Raw genomic sequence first — 26,992 nt, 5'->3', positions numbered from 1 at the left:
GGTTGTCTTAAAAGAGGTTTTCTTAAACAATTGAAAATACTTTCAGCTAAAAACATTACTGACAGATGTAAACTCTTACTGTTAGGTGCACAATACTGGAAATCATTCAAATAGATTTTTTTATCATGATCTGGGGCCAATATATTTGATTTCATCATCAGTTGCATTTTCCTCATCTGCTGAACTCAACTTACACAGTCAGTAGGCTAAGATCTGTAAAATTACTTATTTATTAAGTTTAAAGAAGAGAAAAATTTTACTTCATCACACATGCTCACCAAGAGAAAAGGCAGGGAGAAGAGATTACAGAAAGCCTATAAGAGAGATGAGTGTTGTTCTATGTGAATTCTGGTATTTGTAGGGGATTTTTGTCCTTTTCAAATGATTCTCCACCAATTGCCTGCGCAAGATCTAAAGGGCCGCTCTGTCACTACTAAGTGAAACATTTAATTTCTTCAATAAGTTCCTTCCCCAAAAGGACAAAAAGTCATAAGGGAGGCAGAGATTTTCTCCACAAATCATATCTAACAGTGACCATCTCTCGCCATGGGAGCTTTCAGTACCCCAACAGCTACAGGGGAAAAAAAAGACTCCACAGGGAGTGGAAGAAGGAAGAAAGTATTAAAATCATCAGTTATAGGAACAACAAGATATTGATTGCTCTCAGGTACACCACTGCCAGGCATCATTTGGGAGGGCTTAACAAAAGCCACATACACAGGCATCTTACTCTCACCCACAGCACTTGAGAAAATACTGAATTAACCCTTGCAGGCTAACTGCTCAGTTTAACAGCACTTTGCTCCCAATAGAATTTGTTTCTTACTAGTTCCCAGCTTAATAAAAACTCTGGGAGTATAGTCAACAGGTTTTCCATGGGACTGCAGCCAGAAATTAGCAAAAATGCAGCCTACCTGTACTAATCCTGTCACACAGCTTTATAAAGGACATCAAGTGATCGCTGTTCTCCACAAAGTGTGTTGTCCAAATGGCATTAGACATATCCATAACTGATACAGTGTAACTCATCATTTAAGCTTTCAGCAAACACTGGCTTTGCTATGTGTTTACCTCCACAAGACTTCTCAAAACTGCTTTTTTCTATGATAAATACTTGTGTTCTCTAGCCTAAGACAGGAGAAAGTCTGGTAAAACACAAGCAAAAAAGATGTGCATTTAGTTCAAGATGCACTTCATCTACTAACTACACGATCTGCTACCTTTTCCACAGAAAGATTGATTTAACATAATTTGTTATTAATTAGTCCATTTTTCAGTCTCATTCCCAACTGCTTCCAAGTAATTTAATCATTCACCTGATATTTTCTCCAGAAACTAAAATGCTCTAATTTCCTACTCTGTTTCCGCCTGTTTGAAAGAGAAGTGGGCACCAAATTTGCCCTTTTCTTGTCTTCTAGAGGCTGCAATTTATCCAAAAGCTCTCAGTGACAGTCACTAACATAATTAAACCATAAGGATCTCAGTGTTATGAATTCTACATTACAGTGTAATAACAAAAAATGAATGCAAACCTGAGCATCTTATTTACCTCTATACTCTTTAACCTCCTTCTTTTTCCTATTTTAAGCTGCTGCCTTACTATTTGATGAAGATACTAACCATTTTTTTTTACTTAAGTCAGAAACAATCACAATAAATTAATCCTAAAAGCTCAGGCTCTCCAATTAACACTTTGAAATACAACGCTCTCTCTTGTTGTCTCACTCCCCAAAGTGAAATTCAAACATCTCTTTTTGGAAACTGAGTAAAGAGTGTTCTGAAGAGTCCAGTGTTATTAGGTGCATACATGAATTCCATTCTACTGCCATGTCACGGAAAATGAGCAAGACTGGAATGCAGACAGGCTGAACAGCAGCAGTTAACAAACTCAGAAGGGAAGGATCACAATGTTACAGAAAGGAAACACTCCTATTGTCAGAACTAAAATTTATTCTCGATACACTCAGAAATTTAGGAAAAATATCCATCTGAGAGATGGATCAGATCCATGCACAAGATGACATGGGGCAAATTAGTTCATGCAATTCAGTAATTTGAAACAATGAACTCAAATCTTAGCCCTTTTCTGTACAAAGTTTGCTTTGTGTATTATACTACTATGAGCAGAATTTGTTCTTTCCAGGCTGTAATCCTGCTATGATGGAACCTACCCATAGCTTGGGAAATCCAGCTTCAGTGTTTGCTATAATCCTCCTCCACCTTTCTGGAAATCATTATTTACAGTTACATATATTTTTCTCTACAATTACTCAGTTTATTAAAATGAAATATTCAAATTTGGGGGGCCTTATTTTATATATTGCAAAAGATGGCCTTTGAGGAGAAGACTCCCTTATCCATAACAGGTATAATTCAGCAAGTTTACATGTACCTTTATTGTGTATATATTTATTGCATTTTAGTTCCTAAGGCAGCATAATCAACTCATAGACTACAAAATCATATCTTCTGAAAATATCTTTGGCTAATTGAGGGACAATCCATACCACATATCATTTTCCTGTACAAGGGGTTGTTATTTCAAAGCAGAAAGCAAATGTTTCTCTAAACTCTTAATTTTCACAATTTCAGTAACAATATCTACTATATCTTTTGCAGTGCATTTTATGTTCTTTAAAGGCTTTAATTCAATTCTCCAAGCCTTAAAGGCTTGCCAGTAACATAATAGTAACATACACAGTATGGAAAAAAAAATCTTTAAAAATATCTTGAGTATATGTTTCTGCTCCTTTACGCAGCAGCCTACTGTGAAACTGCTCAACTATGAAATCAGATGTGTTAAAGGCTATTTAATATTGTGAATTTTTCACAGAACATCGGCACAGTTATTCAGCACAGGATGCTTCTGTAACTGTGCTTAGTGGTCCTCAGGTTCACACACCCACCTGCATAACCTAAAAACATTTACTCCCTTACTCTAATCTGTAAAGGAAAGTGAAGCCTGACACGAGCAATCTTGCTTAGCAAAACAGATTTCTGTCTGTGTTTATAAAAAGACATAAGACAATATATACAAAAATATTTCATTACAGTCACAATCTCTCTCATGCACAATAGTGAGAAAAAACATTAGATTGATCAGACATCATTTGTTCTTAACAAGTCAATACCGTCTGTTACTTCTCCATTCTTGGTGTGCTTAAAAATGGCCCTATTATTTTTTCAAGAACCTAAGTTATATTGACTACATGTTTTTCCTATTTTTTTCCCCTACATATTCACAAGTTCACAGCACGTGAAGATGTTTGAAATATTAAATCATTTTCTCTTTTAACCTTTAAAATGTTCCCAAAGTAGATATTTTTCTCTCTTCTTTTAGCAAAGACTTTATACCAGTGAGCATAAAAAGTAAAATGGTGTTACCTCCTAGCTGGAGAGTGACCTCTAAACTACATTCAACATATTTCATGAAACTGCTGAATCTTGGGGGAAACCTTTGACCTCACATCTAAGGTGCCTGCATACACTCAAAAGAAAAAAAAATAAACAAGCAAACAAACAAGCAAAAAAAAATCAATCAAATGGGCTTTTTTCTAAGGTATCATATAAAAGCTTTCTGCATATTATAACATACTCTCTAAATAGTTCTGGGAGAGAAAAGTGGGAACAGAGGAATGCCACGGCTCTCCTGGGGTGATGTTTAGGTAAGAGAACTAAAACTCCTATGTGAACTAAAACAAGTACATTAAAAATAGCAATGTTATATCTATAGGACTATCAAATTAGAACAGAAAAAAATACATAGAAAAGAAAATTTGAACCATTCTCTTGGTAGGTACAAAATGTTCCATTAAGAAACTCTCTCTCTTATTATAACTCTGAGGAAATTATATTTGAAACCAAGCCCCGTCCATGAGCTTGCAGCATTTGGCAACTTAGGAAATGTGCCAAAATTTCTTGGAACATTCCCTCTGTCATAATATTAAAGAAATGAAAAGTATCTACAATATGCAAATAGTAAAAACCCAGCCAATGTTCTGCCTATGCTATTATACCAATTCATTTGTGACTAATGAAAAATCTACTGATGAATAAAACATGCATTCCAAAAATAAAATAGTTATAAATAAATTTTAAAAATACAATTACCCTTCCAAAGTTGGTAGAGCATCTCCACTGCATCTGGATGTAACAGAAGTTAAATGTCAAATGTATTTGACCTAGAATTGCTTTAAAAGCATTTTTTTTCAGTGCTCTCTGAATATAGCACTATTTAATACTCTGTAAATAACAAAGTGTCTGAACTACCAGTAATAGAAAACGACTGTGTGTTATTAGAGAAAAACAAAACCAGGGAGTCTCAGACTGCTGCATTATTATCACATTTGTGAAACCATTCAAAAGCCTTTATTTTTATAAAGAAATAATGTATACAAAACAGGACAATAAAAAATATTAATGAGTAACAGGCAGTAAATCTGCAGGTTTTGGATCCACCAATATTTATGAATCTCCATAGTGCCTGATGCAAACTGCAACTAATCACAGAACCACTCATGTGAATGACTCATGAATAACCTTGAGTTCCTTAAAAATTTATGCATATTTTGGATCAGACTCATACTCTGAACGTGTACAACAGCTTTTAAGAAAACCATATTTGTGGAGAGTCTTAGCTTCACATCCTGGTGTTAAGGCAATGGATGACCCTTGAAGATAATAAATGATGATCTACAAAAATTGAATTAAAAAAAAGACTTGCACAGCAACATCTATTATCTCTTATCCAAACCAGGGTAAGAGAACTCCTTGTACCGCGTTAACTTGAATTCTTCCCTTGCCCAGTTCTTCATCACAGTATCATGTAGGTTGGACTTCCAGGGATCATCTAGTCCAAATCCCTACTCAAATTAAATCCAGCAGCAGCAGACTACTTAAGGGTCTGTCCACTGAAGTTCGTAATATCTTCAAGTATAGACTCCACATCTTCTCTGAAAAGCCTGGTTTAGTGTTTGATGACCCTTGAGTTGAGCCAACAAGTTTCTATGTTCCTATATTTTTCCTTTGTCTCTTATCCTTTCACTGTACATCTCTGAGCCTGGTATCATTTTCTCTGTATCCTAGGTAAACACCTCCTGATCTGGCCTGGAATGACGTTGACCTTTGCTGCAAGAGAACACTTATGATTTATATTCATCACCAGGACTTCCAGGTATTTTTCTGCAAAGCTTCTTTCTAACCAGTTCAGCACCAGCCTGGTCTGTTGCATAAGATTATTCCATTCCGGATGCATGTCCTTGTTGAACTTCCTGAGATTCCTATCAGCCCATTTTTAATGCTTGCATTAAATTCTTATAGATAAGAACTTTCATTAAATACATGTGACAAGGGCAAGAGGTTTGATGGTGTAAAACTGCAGGATGAGATTTCATGGATGTATCTTCTAGCCTTAGATCAGGATTTCTCTGCCAACAACAACAATTCTGCTTCATGATTAATGAGATTTCAGTGTTTGCTTCTATTCTTCAGATATTCTTCTGATATTGTTCAGATCATAAAGATTAAAAAAATCACTCCAGAAAATGCAATATATTAGGACAAGGGATACCCAAACTAAAGTCCAATCTTAGAAAGAAAATTTCCTGGATAATTTATTCTAGTGCTGTTTGTTAAAAAAATGCTGATACATTCCTTTGAGAACTATCATAACTAGTCTTCATCAGACTCCGATCAATTAGCCAGACTACAATTCTGATTTAATAGGGCAGAAACTATATTCCTAATGGAAAACCAACAATGACAAAAAGACCGTCCACAACTCAGCAGCTCAATACCATGCATGTACTAAGCTGTATTCACAACCTTTTAAACTTTTAAAGTCATGCAATGTAGACCATTAGGCTTCTTTTAGTGAAGGACATGTAGCAATTTTTATAACACAGATGTAATATATAAAACCTATACTGAAAACAAAGACAAGAAAGATTAGATTTTAGGAAACAACTGAAAAAATGTTGAATCAGATCACAATATACAAGCTACAAGAGCATAGAGCCTGAAAGAGAGCATTATTATTTATAAAATCCTACTGACATGCCTTTACTACATTTAAACACACTGGTAGTGAGTTCACACTAGCAACAGAAAGTAATTAATACCAAAAAAGTATCTGAAAGTCCTCTGTGAAGGAACAGTTCTAACATCTATCTGAAGTTAATCAAAGAAGAAATCTTCTCAGCACCGATGAAGAGTGAGGAGGAATGAATGATTCAGTGAACTAATGTAAATCAAAATCTCATAGATGCCTTGGTGTTTTTCAAATGGAAATGAGGCTTTTTATATCAAATTGATTTGGATTCCAGAGGCAAACCACTTGCCCTGTTTCTCTGAACAGAACTGACTGAAATGTATGAAAAGAAGAGTAACTTTACAACAGGGAAGGAACTCAGAAACTGGCTTTCATACATAGGAAATCAGACTAAAATTCTGATCACTCATATTACACTTTTCCAAATGAGGTATGAAAGTCAGGTCAAAACACAACTGCAGTTCAGAGAAACTACAAGGAATTCTGTGTTCCCTAATTAAGGCAATAATGAATATCTGGTATTTCCAAATAGATAAGCATTCATTTTACACATACAATTTATTTAAGTAGCTAGAAACACTACACAACTCACGAGTCAGTAAGGAAAGAACCATTTATAAATTTATCTGCTTTGAAACTTAGTAAATATATTTTGCTATTGTTGTCATTTCCTAGAGAAGTATAAACGAACCACTACAGTCAACTTAATCCAGACTTCTATCCCATTACTGGATATTTAAGCCAAAGAGATGTTGGAAATTAAAGTATATTACTTAAATAATGTATCTTTGGAATTTGTGCTATGATTTTGGGAGATTTTTCCCAGAGTAGTCCCTTCAATGACTGAGACACACAAAATCTATTCAACTGCTGTAAATCCCATTACTAAGATAGCTACTCTGTTTAGAATTTTAAGCATTACAGACAAAAGTAAATCCACTTGGATTAGTAAGATTCAGTTATATGTGAGACTAGAAAGGTTGCTGTAGAAGTCTAACAAATTAATGACTTGGTATATTAAACTCATGTACTACTACACCAAGTATACAAACCTCCTTTCCCCATTAAAAAAAGCTGAATATTCTCAAAACATTAGCATTCTGTAATATTTTTTATATTCCCACATTGCAAAAACTCCCTTCCTGCCATCATTGAATTTAAATACTTCTGGTACGACTATTGTTGAGAAAAATAAATTCTTAGAGCATGGAAAAGAATCTTTTTCTCATGTGAACAATATTTTAAAATTTTCTTGGCTGCTTTCCCAGTTCATCTGAATAGGACTTCTGCTTTCCAGATATTCACATACAATGTAATTCTTGCTTTTACGCAAGAGAGAATCCTCCTAGACAAAAACTGCTTGTAATTTTTGTAAGGATTTCTATTGTAGTCTTACAAAAAATACTACACCTTTGCAGGAGTTAAACACTTAAAAATAAACTAAGTGGAAAATATAGAATTGCATCTCTTCCCTTGACAAGGCCCCATTTTGGATCTAATTCATTTACACACACACTGAGATGTCCTATTATGCACAGCCCCAGTGAATGCTGCTGGATGCTGGTAACACACATTAAGGAGAGAAGGAATATAGCTGACAGAAGCACTTTAGTTTGTGAAGGAGACATGAGGAGACACAGCATCCAGGAAATTAGTTGTTAAGGTTACAACAATTAAATCCCAAATCAAATTCAAAAATGCATCAAAGCAAAACAAGTTCAGTCTCAAGGTTTCATACCAGAATTTAAGTTTTTACACTCCTAATTAAGGTCCTATTCAGAAAAAAGAAAAAATCACCTAATTAACTTTAAGCACAAACTTCAACCCAACAGAGAATGAGATACAAGCCTATGTTTAAATTAAATATATGTATAAATGTTACTGAAGTCAGCCTTAAGAGGCCGTTCAAACGCTTTAATGAATGACCATGACAGAGCATAAAATAAACACAATTAATTCTATTCATCTGTGTAGAATCTGACAACAGAAATTACATGTGATCATGAACTCCAAGATATTTCAGTTTTCTCAAATTTCTCCAACTACTCTTAACTGCCAAGATACAATTTTTAAGTAAGGTCACATTTCAAGAATTCTAACTTTCATCTACAGATTTGTCTGTGGATACAAAAATGCTGCTAGCAAGGATTTTCTCACTATTTTCTAAGTCTGTGAGAGACTTTTTGTCTCTTACAGATAGTAGCAGAGTTCTGTAAAATGAAACACCTACAACCTTGAGAAGCCTTGTTTATGGTATAGTAGAAAAATATTTTGACAATGGATGTTTTAGGATTTTAGCCAATCACCCCCAAGGGGTGGCTGATCCTTGTCCAATTAGACTACGAAGAAAAAAGTCTATAAAAGAGTTTGTAAAATAATTAAATCAATCAATCTTGCTGCACAATTCGTGCCTGCTGGATCTTCTCTCCTCCTCCCTACGGCTGTGGGACAAGGCGATATACCCGAGGGCATTTTTTAATATTTGTCTATGTTTTAGAAGAAAGAATAACGCTAGCAAGATCCCAAGTTATCTTTACACAATAAAGAAATGGCTATAATGCAGTCTTCATGGCCTTTACCTGTTTCTACATCTGTTAAATGCAGCGTGGAATCAAAGCCCCCACTGAGGATCCTTCTTCCACAAGATGACCACCGGGCAGCTCGAACAGCACAGGAGTGACAGGAGTATGTTTTTAAACAGCAGCTTGTATCTACAGCATCCCATACCTTAAAAAGAAGGATAAGGACACCTTTACAAAGAATCACAGTATTTTTTTTTCAAAAATAATTAGCTACAGCAAATCATTGTAGTTGAGAAAGCTTTGCATTCTGAAGTTGTATCAGCTAAGCTGTAAAAAAATTGTTTGAAATAATTGCATGGTTGATTAAAATTAGAGCATTTAATTAACAAGGTACAAATATATTTTTATTACTTTTGCTATTTCTTTAAATGCCTACATTGCTTTCAGTTCATATTATACTTTCCCATTCATACAGCTGTCCTACCTCTATGGAGGGATGTCTCCAAATAAATTTTACCTTTAAATCATTCTTCTTCCAAATTTTTGTCTCTATCATATCTTATTTTCCATCAAGTAAGAAGAATCCTGGCAGATTACAGCTTTCACATCTGCCTATACACAGGCTTTTATCATATTTCTCAGTTTGTAATTTCAAGTAGAATTTTACCTTAACTTCACTAAGGAAGCAGATAAGAATATTATCATGCAGCTACATGGAGATTTTTAAGGACCCTGAGTATATGTCCTCTCATTTGTCATTTTCTTCCGGACAGAACTAAGTTGATGCTGCGAATTTCTGAAAATCCTACTAGCTACCCAATGTTTATTGAAGTATATAACCAGCAGCATTTTCAGAACATAAATAGTCCTGCTCATATTTTAAAAGCAATTCTTAAAGGGACAGGCACTTTTTTCCAAATAATATATTTCAGAAAATACAACTACTTTGAATTTAGTTATGAAATATAGTTGACAAAAATTAAAAGCATATCCTTTTCATGGTTCTCTTTTTGTCATAGTTTTAAGATAAAATTAGAAGTTTAGCAACAAATGGCCCATATAAAGATCCAGTATGATCAGTTCTTTGACAGAAGGCTAAATATCAAAACTATTTAAATATGAATATTCTTCTTCAGTAAAAACCAGATTATAAAATACCCTGTTGGTTGTACAATATAATATCTATTGAGCTTAGAATGTGAAGAGAGAAAAAAAAGTGAGACTTTAGGCAATGTATTTTTACCTTCAATTATATTTTCTTCTTACTGGACAAAAAGGACTTGCTGACAGTATCATTACATAATGCATACTCAGAAGACAACATTCCCTTATCGAAAATTATTTTATCAAAGGATCTTCTATCACAAAGCAGAGTTCTGCAATACAAAGCAACCAATTATCATTAATTACTTGACTAGCCAGTAAAGACTGAAACCATGGTGGCCCTCCATATTCTACCCTATTCACAACTTTAAAAAACCAGGGAAATTTTGATATTAAACTGCTTTTGAAAGTAAGTTTCTCTCTTTTAATGAGTTTTAATGATTGTTTCAAGTTTCACAGTATCAAAAAAGGGTTAATTATGTCTTGGAGGCTTGGCTTCCTTAGGAGGAAGCTAATGAATGAATCAAGATGAAAGGAAAAACAGGTGGTACATGCTTCTGATACTTTCTGTCATGTTTTAGAGATTAAGTACAAAAAATCAATTTTCACAAGAAATGTAAAGTAAAGTAAGTCCAACAGCACTTTTGAGTTCATGCTTCATTTGAAAAAGCTATATAATTGGAAATAACACATCCTTAAAGCTGCACATTTCCCTCCATTATGTGAGATGGAACAAGTGACCCACTCTTGTGGATGAGACAACTGACAACATCCCAAGGGACAATCTACCAAATAACACATTTCTTTCCACTGTTTTACTTTCCATCAGCTCTTTTTTGCCCAGGTAATGGTGGCATTGCAATGCTTTCTGGAATTAGAGCCACATGGGCAAGGCAGTTTTGACTGAGGAAATTCACTTAGTTTACTGCCAATTAATGTAAACTTTCAATTACGGAACCTGACTTTGAGGAAAAAAGACCAAGATTTAAACAAGCACTTAGGGGAGCACCTTCCCTCCTCAGGCCCCACTTCAGCCCAGTGCTTCCCCCTGCTGCTCCTACCCAGCTTCATCAGTTTTCACTGGGCATTATGGTGAGATGCTCAGCCAAGCAGTGAATGCTCAGCTGTAAGAGAAAGTGTCTGCCCCAGGTTACACGCACCATTCTGTGCCTCAAAGTGACAGAGATGTTAACCGTGTTACATGCACAAATGGAGAATCTACTGTATTTCATTACAAGGGAAAAATGCTTCAAATCCTATCAGAGGATCACTGCAAAGCCACCATCATGTCTGCATTTCCTTAGGGAACCTCTTAAACACTTCCCCATTCCTGTGCATTTCCACTGTTTAATCATGGTAAGTGAAAAATGTGGCTTGTGGGAGAGTTTGACCATACTCTGTCCAAAGCTTGAGAGGAATGTTGGCTCAGCTGCTGGTGTTTGCTCCATACAGGCAGCCACCATCACTGAAAAGAGGATCAGTTGCAAAGGGATGAGTCCTCTGTGTTTGAGTTTGCATCTCTCTGCCCAAGACTCAGAAGTCTGATCAGCAGATTCTCCAGGGTAATGGGTGTTTCAGGGTTTTAATTTCAACTGAGAGAGTCAAGTGTGTCAAGAATAACTTGTGTGGAAATAAAGGCCTTTCTAGTCTTTTTTTCTTCACTTCTTCCATATCCTAGGAACTAGGATCATTATAAACTTGCTGTTTCAAGTGAGTGATGTTGTGGATCATGTCTTCTTTGGGAAAATGAACATAAATTACAGCTTCTTTACCAGAAGAGGATCCCAAATATACCCTTCTGAGCGGCATCTATACATGAACTCATAAAAAGGATTTGTATTCAAATCCAGTCTAAGGCTGAAGATAAAGGCCACCACACCATAATTTAAGAAGTCATAGCTGTAAGAATTTTGAAGTAATTTTGTTAATAAATGAAGTGTCTTAGAACTATTTAGAAAATTTCACTTTTAATACCAAAAGCTGCTAAACTTTAAACATACCTGGTAATAAATACCTTTACAATGAACATTTATAGAATAAACTCCCAGATTTACATGGAATAAAGACTGTATTTAGTACAGAGTAAATTACTTGGGCTGGAGAAACAGTTCACTAAAAAATACAGAGGCTGAGGTATATATAAATCTTCCTTCATAGGCATTGAAACACATGTATCAAGTATTATAAGACTAGACATTATTATGCATCTGCCAAAGGAAGACATAATTATGTTAAATTATTTTCACCAAGAGATCGGCTGCTTTAAGTGTTGTAGCTTTACTTCAAAACTCAGCTCTCACAGAAACTCAGTATTATTTCTAGATGAAATACTGAATTCTCATTAAACCTGAGGTTGCTCTTTTATCTTGTGATGACCATTGTGATTTTAATTGCTGAGCAAAAAAGTTAAAAGCACACATTTCATCCTGCTACTCTGAAAATATTTCTTACTGCCACACACTCAAGCAATGTTATACATTATAAACAGTAAACAGTTCATCCTTTCCCCTTGTAACAATCACAAAACAATGAAATATGCAACTGTTATTAGAAAAATTACACATATTACCATACTACCTCCTCTAAATTGGCAATTATTAACTAATTAATTATACAGTATTTGAAAGAAATAAACAGCCAATACTCATTTCTGACATAAAGATATCATGAAAACTTTAATTTTATTTTTTCCAATTTTATTAAAATTTGCTTTAATTTATCAAAGTGGTTCATCTTTTACTACTATTTCTTACTCTTCTGTGCTTCACTATTTATAACACCAGATTTCCATTTCTTTTCCATAAATCGTTTTCCTTTCATTTCCTCTCCTATTATAGAAAGCATGGTGGTTACATAGTTATCTGTGAGGATTAATATATGGGGCCAAAATGGCAAGTACAAACAGCAAAGTGACAAAATTATACTAGAGATTTCTTTACAAAAGCAATTTTCCTTTTACTTTCTCTGAGGCACATTGTAATTCAATTGCTCTTTCACATTCTCCATAGTATTTGGAAATAAAGGTTTCAGAAGATGTTTGCTTTCCTGTATAGCCTAGAAATGCTATGAAAATACTGTAACACATATTTTAGGTAACATAACCAGACCTCCTCATCCTCATCAGAAGTTCACAAACCATATAATCAACTACACAATATAAGAGATGAGATTTATTATAGATATGTTTCCAAATCCTATTTTCTGACTGAAAGCTTTCAGGAAAACAGCCTTTGAAAATAAAGTAGTTTGGGTTGAAGATAAAAACTCTCCTGGTAAGTCACATCAGAAAGCAGGAGAGGGAAAGCACTTGATACTCAAGTAAATAGCAGTCACGGAATATTGTTCAGGGGTCTGCTGCACTATCAACCAGCTCATAAGGCATAAAAGAAAGGCTTTTACCTTGCTGATCATCCAATCTAGGGATGCATTCCTAGACAAAAGGACACAGTAACATATGCAGAGTAACCAAAGTAATATGAGAACTCATCAAGTACACCAAGACTGATAAATTAGGAATTGAGCAAATCTCTTTCATTGCCATACTATGATTATCTATGATGCACTTCCCTCCAAGCAATTTAGATTGCAGAAAATAAAATCCAGCAGCCTGACTTCTAGAAAGAGAAAGGTGCATCTATTCAAGCAGGCAGTCACTAATTGCACAGTGGACTTGAGAACAATGATTCAATTGTGATAAATTAGAGGTTGGAAGCAAGTGAGGAATTAAGTTGTATGCATTTTGAATTTGCATGCATAAAGGAACTACAGCAGAGCCAGTCAAGAATACTAAACAAGAAATTAATTTCTGGAGCATGTGTAACAGAATTAAAAACTTTTTTAATGGATGGATTTATGTTAATTTCAACATAATATCCATACTAAAAGAACTCTTCTCTCCTTTATTTAGCCAAGTTGTGCCAAATTGTGTTACCAACTTCCTCTGTCAATGGCTCCTAATGAACTACAGTAAGAAATCATTTTAAACCTTATCAATTAATACAAGGAAGGCATTTAAGAAACAGGCCTGTTCAAAGATGATGTAGGATAGTACTGAGTTACGGGAACCATGAAAAAATTACTATGCTTTGATTAGAATAGATTCTGTTTCATTCCACAGCACACTCAGGTTGCTCCACAGACTTCTGAAGCTGAAAAGATATGAGCCTCTCCTTTCTCTTTTTTGGAACAGCACTGCTCTCTGATGTGTCTCAAGGAGACAAAACTGATTTGTTTTTTTACTTTGATTTTTAACTGCAGAACTGAATTCAGGTCTGAAAGATAATATGCCATATCTGCTAACATGCAGAGATTCAAGAGAATGGTACTCCCTGAACCATACTGTTTTTCTGATCTCATCAATATCTAAATACTGTAATTTCTAACAAATACAGTAGAGAAGGAGCCCCACACTATCTACAGAAAATATGTCTTTTCTAGTTGTCAAAGCAGGCTCAGAACCGTACTTTAAAAGGTTCTTTGGAAATCAATGGACCAGAGGTCAGAAATAGTCTCATGGAAAAATTATAAAAAGGTATCTCCTACTGCTACTGCTTCTTCAGATTCCCCAGAGCTGGATGAGGTGCAGCTTTGGGCAGGATTGCAAGAGCTAAAAGTGCCCCTTGCCTACCTCTAAGCAACAGCAATAAGGATAAGGGGCTACATAAACAGGTACATCCTTTTGTTCATAGAACTGAGACAAGAGAATGCCAGGAAGAGAAGCAATAAATAGCCAAGCATTAAAATTGGTAGGTGTGCCTAAGCCTCTCCAGCCATGACGTGAAAAAAAAAATCTGATCTTGAATGCAATATGTATAAGTTCCTAAACTACAGGAATATTTAGAATGTTTCATTCTTGTTTCAATTCATGTCTTCTTAAAATATTGAGCTAATTATAACTGTTGTAGTACAAAGCAAAATTTGTTGAAAGAACTACAAAAGAGATCATTTGAACTCTCTTGTATAAATCGCAGTTAAACCGTGTAAAAACTAAATTAAGCTCAAAAAAACTGTGAGTTAAGGTCTCTTTGTGTATAACCTTCAAGTGTTAATAAACTTATTTTCTTACCGTTATGAAGGATGTAAATAGATGTTCAGATTGTTACATGCACTATGAGAGATGACATTTTGGACATACCAGTTTAATTTTTAAACCAACTGTCCTAAAAAAGAGTTTTTCTGCAGGATTCTGTATAGCTGGATAAAGCTAACACATTTTCAGATGTGTTGAACACTTGTTTCAGGAATGTTTAAAGTGTTCTAGGGAACATATTTTAAATGACATCCCTCTTCCTAATCTAGCCATGGTGTAAGAAGCATATATCAATGCTGCCATTTGAACATTTACAGATTACTAGCTTTTTTCTTGCAGCAGTTATAACTCAAAATGCAATTATTTTACTAATCCGAAGGGAAGAGCCAACTTTATTATTGCCTTAATATCTGAATAAGAGCTTGTATTTGGATAGCTTATTACTAGACAACCCTTACTACTGTAGAAACAAGAAGAATGTAAAGTAGAAAAATATAATAAATTCAATTAGCTGAGACACCCAGCACAAGGTCTAAATTCATTATTTTTCCACCAAAATTTTTAATATTAAATTGACTCAAGTATATTAATTAAACCAGTGAGGTGTAAAATCTTCTCTTTTATACAAAAAAAAAAAAAAAAAGAAAAAGAAAAAAACCAACCAAACAAAACCCCCAGAAACAAAATCAAACAGAAACAAAATCAAACAAAAACCCAAAAACAACCCAGTATATCAGACATAAGATAGTTTTAATTTTGTAGGGAGCTTTATTCAGGCAGAAGCATTTTAAGTTATAGTACTTGTGGCATACTAGTTGGCACTACTACTAGAAACTATTCAGTGGTATGAAAACTGATTTGCACACATGTCAAAAAGCTTTAATCCTGGAGAATCCAGCAAAGTTAAAGTACAAGCACTACATGACCTTCATGCCAACCATGCCTATGAAATACATTTCCAATTATTTGGTGTATTTTATTTTAATCTTCCCTCCCACAGAAACTCAGCAGCCCTTTCCCCAAGGAAGACTCCATAATCGTTGGTTTTGAAGCTTCATTTGGGTGGTTTTCCCATTAATAGGAAAATATAAACCTAATCAAAAGTGCACTTTGAGCTGCCAGCATCCTACAAAATTATTTTAAGAAAACACTAATGGACGAAGATAAAACATTGACATTTTCAGCTGGCAAAGGGAGGGACAAGACAAATAAAATAGAATTCTGTGAAAAGGAAACAAAAACCCCACACCACTGTGGTAAGAGCTACCCATCTGATTAAATACAATAAAAAAATATTCTTGGTAAAGCTTTAACAACAAGAGCTACTACACCTCACTTAAATAGACCTAACGATTCCTTACTTCAAAAGTTAACCTGTAACACACAGAAAATCTAATCAACCAAGGAAAAATGAAGACAGAAATAATTTTAAAGTATACAAACTGTCTGGAGTTTTGCCAATATAAATAATTAATGTTGCCTCCACAGGAGCCTTCCAAGTCAAAACTGGCAAACAGAACTCTTCAGAAAGAAGTAAATTATATTTTTAAAATGGTAACAGTAAGACACCGAACAATACTGATATAACTATTTCATAGACATTTCTATTAGAGAATTTGTAAATCATATATTCCCATTGTATCAAAATTGTCCTTAGGACATAATAATCTCATCTGTGAAAACTCTTTTTTTAACCATTTGATTCAGAAATGGAAAAAGTAAAGGAAACATGGACTCTGGTGAATTCCTATTTCTGGGCTGTCATTCATGTCTGGAATTACAGACAGGCAGGTGAGAAGAATAGCTGAGACCTTATTTCTATTTGGTGGTTTCAATATTCTCTCCCTGTTAATTATATGCAGATTCTGGACAAACAAGCTCAATACTCCAGCATTTCACAACCCTCTCAGAGGGAGGCCTGCACATCCAGGCATTACACAGCACCTACACAGAGTTGGTGTCCAGATGAAATGATGCTAAACATTGACAAGTAACACATGCACGGATGCAGCAACATGAACTAGCAAAATACTAATAACATATTCGAACACTTGATTAAAGTAAGTAAGTGCTAGAACATTATATAATTATTCAGAAGTAAGCCCTGCTGCTCTTATAAACTGAAGTTAGAGATTAGAATGAGTTTGTTTATAAAAAATGTTTACCTAAAATTAATATCTCTATGAAAAGAACTGAAATACTGTCGAAGTATGAACAAGTTCAGGGTGAAATCTTGGCCTGCCATGTTTTCATTTACATGAAAACACAGTTAAAAGTTTCAAAGTAACTCAGCAGCAGTTCTGAGTACTTTCATGACACAGCAACTCATTGCAAAATTTTATTTTTATTATGGTGTATTTGTAGCCGAGCCTTGAGCTGAAATTGTGCCAGGTTTATACTGAACTGTTTCTATTCAACACCTGAGCTTCACAAAATAACAAAGCTGAACAGTTGGTTTCTTTCAGGCTACTTGCAGAGAGTAACATAAGAAGTGGATATGCAATAATCTCCTTCTTCATGATTCCAAGCTTCCAAGCCACACATACACATGAAATTCTCCTCTTGGATGGCATATCAATTCCATACACACATTACTGTTATTACACAAGGCAGAAAAATTTTACAAATGTCAGTTACTACCATATAATTGCTGAGAAAGATGTGTAGAAGATACACCTAATAAAACAATCAAAATAAATCTAATACTTCCCTTATTTGGCAGAATGGTAACTTATAAGGTTTGTTATATTTAATAAATGAAAAAATTAAGGAGACTCCTTTAAAGGAGAAGATAAAATAGCATTCTATTTTTTAAGTGTTATAATACTTCAAGGATCAATATCTTGCTTTAATTAATATCTTTGATCACTACTTAAAAGGGTTTTAAAGTTGGGGTGGTCTTTTTAAAGGCATGTTTTTAAAATTAAGCTTCAGAGCATTTTTAAATGCTGGAGTATTCCCACATTCACTTGAAAATAAAACCATGTTTAAGGGGAGATTTTTCTTTGTTGGTTGGTTGGTTTTGTTTTTAAATGTGTTTCATACCACAATCATGGGCCATTTCTTTGTTTTGTAGCATTTCCAGTGAATGTCTAGTTAAGATATAGCACCAAGCTTTGAGTTTTAGGGGCACAAGGTTTACTGCAGTACAGCATGTTTGGCAGAGATGTTTGTTTTTCTAAACAGAGATGAGGGTTACAAGTTTCTGATAGGCATTTATTTTTAGTATCACAATAAAATACAAGGCACGTTTGTATTGCAGTGCGACAAGAACACATTACAAAGTGACAAAATCAGTTTAAGCAAATTAAAGTCAGCAGGAGCTGTATATCTTACTTGTTCAATGAACAGTACCAGCAGCACAGGTTCACCCCCACTAAAATAAAAAAATATTATATTGAAACAGGCTCAGTAAGATGATCTTGCCACTAAAAATACTTCCCAGAAAGTGGGCAACTGAAGACAAGTACTAACAAAATGCAGAGTTCCTTAGACATCACCTAAATTTCTCTACAGGAATAACTGCTATCCCAGCAGGGGAACGTAAACCAAAAACTGAGGACACATGCTGAAGAACCAAAGAACTATCAAACTTTAACAACTTTATCAACTATAATCAAGTTGGCAGAGACACAGAGGGGTGTGAAAAAGCAGCCTAGTTTCTGGAAATAAGTATTAGAGCTTTAATTAATATGTCAGTTACAACCTATAGTATAAAACTGTTCAAAACACAGCCATCGTGCAGTTGCTATCATTTTTTATTAGTTACATTTCTTGACAGTATTACATTGTGAGTAAACAGACATGTTTATTTTCATTACTTTTAAATACTTTTTTCTACACTGCCAAGTGAAATCTTCACAGGTCTAGCTTCCTTCCTTGAAACCAAAATATCATTAGTAAGAAAATTCTCCTGAAACCATTTTATTTTCCTTTAAAAACTTCAGGGAAATAAATTACACTGTTAGACTTTCAAAACACATTGATTCCTTCTACAAAAGCACAGATTTGTTTGTTATAATGTTTTATACCACATGTATAATTTTAAAAGACACTAGAAAATTGCAGACATTGCGGAATAAATTCTTCACTAAATGAGATCAAGATCTCTAAACACACTGATCCTTCTTTTGACTTTTATTCTGGCAGACAGCTAGTTTTCTCCTTTGTTCTTAAAATGGAAAGATTCCAAAGGAATAGAGATGCAATAGCAGTAAGAGCAGCATTTTTTCCCCTTTCCATTATTCCAAGATTTGGAGAAACACGTCACTTTTCATTGATATGAGACCACTCTAAGCAGAACCCTGTTGCCTAAGAGTCCTTTAAATGCCAGCAAGACACTTGTAGGACAGCAGCAGAGCCAGCAGCAAACACCCTTGGACAGAGATGTCAGTCCAGCATCCTCTGTACTGGTACCTCCCTTCACTCCTGGTTTCAGCACAAATTCTGCAGCACCAAGACCTCAAGTGGAGATGAGTCGGTCACATTACACACAACGCTTGCTCATCCCTCTAAAAGGCCTGGAAGGTGCAACCTCTGAAAAGTACACTAATCTAGACACATTGCAAACTGCAAAAAGTTGAACATGTATTAAGATGTAGGACCCATGTTATCATACATTTGGTTTTGGCTACATATTTTAATGTCCAGATGAATCAATAATGCAGGGCTGCCCATGACAGCTTGTGGTAGAATTTTAGCAAAGCTGTATCACACAATTAGAAACAAGCTGGAGTCATCTTTACCTTCAGAGGAAGAAATATCAGAGCCCCCTCTGGCAGCTATACAACTTTAACATCTTGATTTGTTTCCACAGAAACAGCCTTAACCTGCAGTTCAGAAATAGGTGTGAAGAGAAAAGATGGCTGCAAGTCCACTGTTTGATGAAGTCCTTGCAGTAAAAGTCTTGAAGTAAGAGCAGATATTTTCCTTTCCCAGAGTGGAATATATTTTGATAAATACAAGCAGTTTGATTATTTAAGTGACACTGAGGAGAAGACTAAATTTTAGTTGTGTAGCAGAGGTAACTTTGTACTGAAATCAGGTTAGCCAGAACAACAAGAGAGCACCAAAAAATAGGTAATTTATTTGGGTAGGTTTTTTTAAAATAAACTGAATATTTTTAAATTGCTTTGAAGAATACACCTAGCCTGAAGACTGCAGGGATAAACATTGGTTGAGTTCTTTACAAGAATTTTCTGCATAATATGTTATTTAGAAAGGATGGATGTACAATATAGGAACCTCCACTTGTCTGTACTAGAGTCATCCAGACTGAGACTTTTTCCTATTTTTCTTGAGGAAAACATCCTGCTTTATTACAATTGTTTGTACTATTACTGAGCTATTATGATGTTTATGTGTCTCTAAGCACTGGGGAAAGTAATGGGAAAAACATACAAGAAGTTTATGGCCCAAGTGACAAAGGTCTCTCAGTGCAAGGTTTGGCCTCTTGCTTCCCCTGGAACAAACTGTTCCTTGTGTTGTGAATGTTCTCCCTTCTAACACACACATTGAATTCCCACCTGTGAATGGGAAGCACTGCTTCCTATGTAAATTAAGAGCCTCCAGATAGCTCCTAACACAAAGCTGCCTCCCATAATCCTCACTGACAATTCCTCTTTGGGAGATCTCAACAAGGTCCAAATCTCTGCCGCAGGAATTCGTGCTCAGGTGGGTCTCCACTGGATGGGTGAAGGTAGATTTTATCCAGAATGAAGCCTGTGAAAAATGCTGTTAAGACCTGGAAGCTGAGGAGCATCACAGAATGAGTAACATGGAGAGATACAAGTGATTTATTATATTAAGGGTATTTGCATTTCCTGGCCACTCACAAGAAGTGTAGGAGGCAGATGCCTCAGGATTTCTTAAAGTTACACATTTGACTCCCAGGATATTCAGTGCCTCCTATAAGATCTGGGAACTCAAACAAAACAGTCTGCCCCACAGACAAGGACGGCCATCTTGTGCGCAGCAGCACACACGCATTAACCCTCAGCATATTCCTGACTTTTAAATGTAGCAGAAAAAATCCTGCTCTGAAGCAGTTATCTAGAAAAGTTGTAAAACAGCTTATCCATTTTAATTTTTTTTTTTTTCAGCTTCCCTCCAAGCACACAGCCCAACTCAGTTTTCTTCAGTGAGCACGGCCATCACCATAACTCAGCCTTGGCCCTGATGTGGGGCCAGGCACAGCGCAGGGCTTGTGACCATGTCATGTTTACCACAACAGAGAGCAGCTTCACCTTCCCTTCCAGCTTCCCCACATGTTTTGATGCTCAAAATATTTCACTTCCACATTTATCTCTGGTATGCTGGGGCCAGTACACACTTCTATCCTTTATATCCGTGTGTCTATACACTAAAGAAAAAAGGTTGTTTCCCCAAGCAGATAAGGCCCCCACCAGCATTACTCCAACTGTCTCAGGTACACTGAAACTTAACTAATTCACACTAATTTTAGCACAGATATACAACACTGGCTATGTCACACTATTTCCTTTTTAAGTACATTCCTTTTTCAAATGAAATGATTACAGCAGCTCCTCTTTGCCAAGCAATTTACACAACATCAACACACGTCATTAGAATACTCAGTTTTTTATTTTTCCTTTTAGGGACTCAAGTATCTACATATTAACAGCTTTACATAAAACAAAGCTGATTAGCTTTTGTTATTTGTCTTTAGCATATCTATTCAAACCACTAGACAAAAAGGGACCTGGCATTCATGTGACAAACAACAGAAGACTGCAAATATGTTTAATATTCTTTGTAATATAGCTCAGTTCCTATAACATCATTTAGATTGCCCTACGGAGTTTCTGTACTTTGTAACGTTTAATATCTCTCCTGCGAAATCTTGAAGAACAACCTATTCCATAAGTCAACCCAACAGAAAGTTATTGACAATGATTTCATGAAGAGCTTTGTCCCAAAGGGCATTGGTAGGTAATTTGCAAATCTAATGCACATCTAGTCAGCAGAGGGTTTTCAATGCTCACTTACATTCCCACAATGTAGTACAGAGATATAGCCAACCTGAAGCTGAACAAGAGATCTTTGATTATGTTTGTCATCAATACAAAGCACAACAGTTTGCATCAAATTTTAAGATTCAAAAATAATCTTAAAAGAACAACTACTTACTTTTTTCACATTCTCCACAAGACTTTGCTGAATAGGTTTTTTTTTACTAATAGGTAAAGGGGTTGTTTATTTTAACAACAAATTCAAAAACATTAAACATAGACACGACATTCATTTTAAAAATATAGGATTTTTTTTTCTTAAAGCCAATAAGGATATAAAAATTTTATACTTGGTTTACCTAGATATCATATGCTGAAGAAAAACTACACCAATTTAAGACACAAGAAGCTGTACCTTCAAGAGGGATTATTAATGTAGTTCAAATGTTTCAAAACTAGTTTCCAGATGTAACTGACTTTTTTTAATTTAAAGTAGGAGTACAGCTCAAATGAGAAGTCCTGCTAGAAAAGTGTGGGTAGGAACATCTATAAATACTCAGAATTGTACATGTTAAAAAGTATCTACTATGCTCTACAGCAATATTTTAGAAATTAAGTAACAAGCTTGCACAATTGTTGTGGTTTTGTCATATTATAGAGATTGTATCACTAACTTTCATTTTACAGCTGGTGTAAGAGCATACCTTTGCAGCCAGAAATGAAAATAATAGCTCCTGCTAAAAACCCAGGACCAGTTTAAAAGCTAACCTTCTCCTACTTGGACACTGATATGAAACTATGAATTAATGACAGTTATCAAGGAGCAGGTATGAACATGCTGGCACCTGCAAACACTGCCTGGCATTTATACAGGACCCAATTAAGTTATTTTTAACTAGAGAAGTAAATGTAATATTTAGATTCTTGTAAAATACACACCACTGCCCTGCCCTGTTTTGTTCTAAAGCCTGAAGAACATACTTCATTTAGCAAGCAAAAATGCATAATTGTGGTATTCTATAAGTAGGGGCTGCCTCTGATTGCATTCACATAGTGCAAACCTACTCGACCAGCACATCAGTGCCATGGTACCATGAGACATCCCACTTAAACTCATCCCAGAGAAATATCTGTATCCCAGTAGAGCATCACACCAGCCCTACTCAGCAGCTTCAAGCACCCAAGCCAGCTCAATTGCTCTGGGCAGCACAGCTCTGAAACATGCACATAAAGCCAAAGGTCCACCACAGGTCCCAGAGTGCTTAGCTCCTTGGCACTACTGCAACATAAACATTTAAACAATGCAACCTCATGTCAGGCAGAACTTGGTTCAGCATTTCTCACTGCAGCAGTGGTACGACACATCTACACAAAGTGTTACTTCACCACTCGAAATATTTCATTGCATTTACTTCACTGCCACTGCAGGCTTACAGAATTAAGAATTTCAAAATTAGAAGTTAATGAAAATATTTGGGGTTTGGCTTACTTGAAAATTCTAGTAACATTGCAGGCTAATGCCTATTAGCACAAATTTAAGGAGATTAGTGACCAGTTTTGATCAAAATTTTCAAGAGTATTTAAATCCCATTTAAGCACATAAATGTGAATGATTTTTAAAATAAACAAGGAATGTCAGCAGCTACATATCAAGTTTTTTGATAATCCAGACTCTCTACTCAGATACCCAAATGCAGATTTCTCATCAGTCTTTACAAAAAAAGAGTCCTTCATGTACAATGGCAGGAGAACAGAGCAAGCAAAAAATGTTTTGTTTCAACCCATTTGGCATAGCAGACACACAGGTGAAAGCTTTTGACATCATTACCAGACCATTCCATTAGAATGGGTCTATGATACTACCTAAATACTTAAAATCAAAACCTGGTGGTTGTGAAAAGCTTGTTTTCTTGAAGTCATTCTACAACTGAAAAATTATCACTGGGAAGTTTCCCCAATGACATGCTTACCAATTCCAACACTAGTTTCATATAGCATGTTGAAGACCCTTCCACAATCAGATTCATGTTATTATTTCAGCGTCCTATTACTCAACTTCTCCTCCATCTGTGTTACCATCACTAAATCACTTTCACTACTTGAAAAAATATCCATCACTCCCCTTGGTTATGCCATCATGTACCTGCAGTTATCCCCGCTCCCATTGCACAAAGCACAGATAATTATTTTAATTAATCTTCATGACTGTTTCTAAAATTTAGTAGCTTTCCTTCTCTTCTCTGAACTAGCTTGTAATTGATGTCTGAGAAATCAAACATCTGCTTAGCATGTTGTAAGTACCGTCCTGAATTAAAAACTTTAAAGTATTTCATGTACTATATAGAAAAATATTATTCTGAAATGGAAGTTACAGGTTATTACCAGGATTTCAATGGACACCCCATTCACACAGGTGAATCTGAAATGTGCAGGCAAAGAGAATACACAGTTTGTAAGTAAAAGTAGTTGACAATAGAGGTTTTCTACTAATTCAAGGCTCTTTTTATACCTATTTAAATATATATTTTTTTAATACACATATACACACAAGCACATGTTAAGTGCACTGCTGCAAACAAGTTGAAAGAAAGATTCACTATTGAAGAAAGATTCATTTTAATGGAAAAATCTTGAAGAGAATCCTTGGATATTTCAATTAACTGTCTACCTGAAGACAGAGCAGGCAGAGAAGAAAGATGGAAGAGGGAATGAGGGAACTAGAATACAGGGAAGATTTTCTAGGATCTACGAGGGTTTTTTTTTGGTTACAGTTTAAGCTATCTTGGGCTGTGGAATGCTCTCTGCCAAGAAAAAACATCCTTAGAGAGAGGAAAGCATACAGAGTGTAAGTGCTAGGACTGAAAAAAACCCCTTCTGGTATTATCATAAGCCATATTTCTTTAGCTGAAGATGTCAACACACCTTTGCAACACCTCATGATGGATCTAGCCTGCCAGTCTACTTTGCTACTGCTTCTCTTTTCTTACGGTATCAAGAAAAAAAAATATCAACTGCTTGCTTTTTTGAAAAAGAAAAAAATATATTATACACACCATGGTTCAGGTGTCAAAAACACTGCCCAGCTGTAGCAGAGAAAATAGAATGAGATAACTGATTCTCCATGCTGCAGTGGTACAGGTAAAGAGTACAGAGGGCCTATGCAACTGCAACACTTCCAGAATGGTTTAAGTAAAATCTGGATTTTATATGGAGAACCTTTAGAAGCAAAATACATTTTTCACAGTAGGTAAAAGATTCCAGAAACATAAGTACTACCTTGAGTAATTATTGTTAATTAACTAGCAACGAGGCACTATTTCCAAATGTGACATTTAAAGCACATAATGTGATTGTGAATATTCACAAAGATAATTAAGTTCATCTGCTTCAAGTCCTTGATTTCAGCACATCTGAAAACACCTCTTAAACTATCATTAGACCTGTAATCAAGTATTTTGTTGCTCAGGAAAATTGCATACCTTTGCTTACCTGCTAATATTGGGATATGTGTTCAAATGCAAGTATGTGTCTTTTGATAAGAAACTCTCCTTCAGGCAAACACTGAGAAAAAACACTAATTCTGATTGTTTTCTCAGAAGGGACCATAAAAAATAATTCCTCACACCATCATATGGAAACAAAACCAAAAATTTCTGAGTTTCCCTAACTGAACTCAAGATCACAGGACTGACGTGAAGGATACTTGACTGAAAATATTCATCATCAAGCCAATGGTACCCCCAATGCACATACTGAGGATATTATTCATGTTAGGTTGCACACTTTCTTCCATCTTGTTTATAGCTAGGTCCATTTCTCTACAAAAACAAAAATGCAACCAAATTCAGGGATGACATACAATGTATAACAAAAATGTGAAAATCAGAAAATGCATTGACCTGATTCTGTTGGGAAAAAAGTTTTAACCATTACTGTCTTCAGAGGCGGAAGGAGTCTTTGATCATCAACTCTGATCTTGGTCTTGATCAAGACCTTCTTGGAGAAATAAACTCTGAAAATAGGAATAAAATGACCCCAAGAACAGGATGTCAAAAGAGTCATGACTTGGTGTTTTGTCCTTTGTTCTTTCAAGAGTAAAGACAGTTTCTCTCCACTAGAAAAGAAATTAATGAATAATGTGCTCCAAGATGGAGGAGAAACATTTAGACAGCATTCTAAAGTACAAAAGGTTAAGTTTACTCTATTGCTCTCCAATTATTTGACATAGAGGATTTTTAATCAGTCAAAATAACAGTGTGAATAATTATGTACTGTAAGGATGTCCTACTGGTCTGTATCTCTCAGCCCAACTTGAACAGCAGTTATATTCTATACCAGAAAACTCTTTCCTGATCAAACTTTTATCAAGGATTATCTTTGAAGAGAAAAATGAGGCAAAATCTTTCTAAAAAAAGAAAAATGAAATGTTCTTAAGATGCATAGTACCAAGAAACTCCTGACCTTGTCTAAAAGCCAGTTCCTGCTGCTGCCTGGCTGCATCAAGTGTAGATTTACTGCTCTGCTTCAAAGCCCATCGCAAGCACTGGCAATGCCGACTGCCAGGAGAACAGAGGGGATGAGACACTCTGTGCCACAGGTCATTAACCCCAGTCAGCACCCAGCAGCCAGCTGGACTTCACTCAGGAGGTTGTCATTGTCCAGGAAACTGCTGGTCCATTTCTCAGCAGTAAAAGGAGAACACCTGACCTCAAACACAGCATACAAAACATGCAACCAATTCCAGGTTTGAGAAGAACTTCCTCAAGACACCTACATGTTACCCACCTTCCCCAATATCCATTTCCTTAAGCTATAAATAGACTGAGAAAACAAGCAGAAAAAAAAAATGTTCTGCAGTCTCTGGAGATGAACAACAGTGAGAATTAAGACCATATTGCTGCACTCCTACTAAAGACACGAGTTCAGATAAAAGTGATCTTCAACCAAACTAGTCAATAAAATCATAATTGTAGTTCTCTTCCAAGTGCTCAAAGCATGTTTCAGAGAAAATCAACCTACTCATGCTTATCCAAAAGAAATACAGGAAAAGAGTAAAACTTACTACAAATCTTCCTTTCCCTTTCCTTATTCCGTGCAAGAACACCAAAAATACTGCTGAAACACTTCCTTACAGTCATTTAGTAGTCACTTTTGGCAAGTTTCATGAGAAATTATTCTGTCCCATATAAAGTGGTCAGCAAAATAAAATAGGCTGTGGGAGGTTACACTGCACTAAATACTACTACGCTAACATTACTACCACCAAACATAATAGGTTAGCCCCAAGGCAAGCCAGGTTGCCAAACTGGCATTAATT

The 26,992-nt window shown here is 35.5% G+C and overlaps 1 protein-coding gene across 3 annotated transcripts in view; it reads right to left on the bottom strand.

The window, feature by feature from the left end:
- Positions 1–26,992, bottom strand: part of WDR25 (WD repeat domain 25) — a 62,383-nt gene that overhangs the window by 19,076 nt on the left and 16,315 nt on the right. For all 3 annotated transcript variants that reach the window (XM_042047957.1, XM_042047958.1, XM_042047956.1), the window contains exon 3: positions 8,629–8,776. In XM_042047957.1, coding sequence (XP_041903891.1) covers positions 8,629–8,776 — 148 coding nt within the window. The remainder of the gene's footprint in view (positions 1–8,628; positions 8,777–26,992) is intronic.

Source organism: Corvus kubaryi, unplaced genomic scaffold, assembly GCF_017639235.1.
Source record: "Corvus kubaryi isolate FWS band 111438036 unplaced genomic scaffold, C.kubaryi_AGA036_p1.0 66, whole genome shotgun sequence".
Taxonomy (NCBI): domain Eukaryota; kingdom Metazoa; phylum Chordata; class Aves; order Passeriformes; family Corvidae; genus Corvus; species Corvus kubaryi.
The sequence above is the reverse complement of the archived record's forward strand: the minus strand, read 5'-3'. Positions and strand labels throughout refer to the sequence as shown.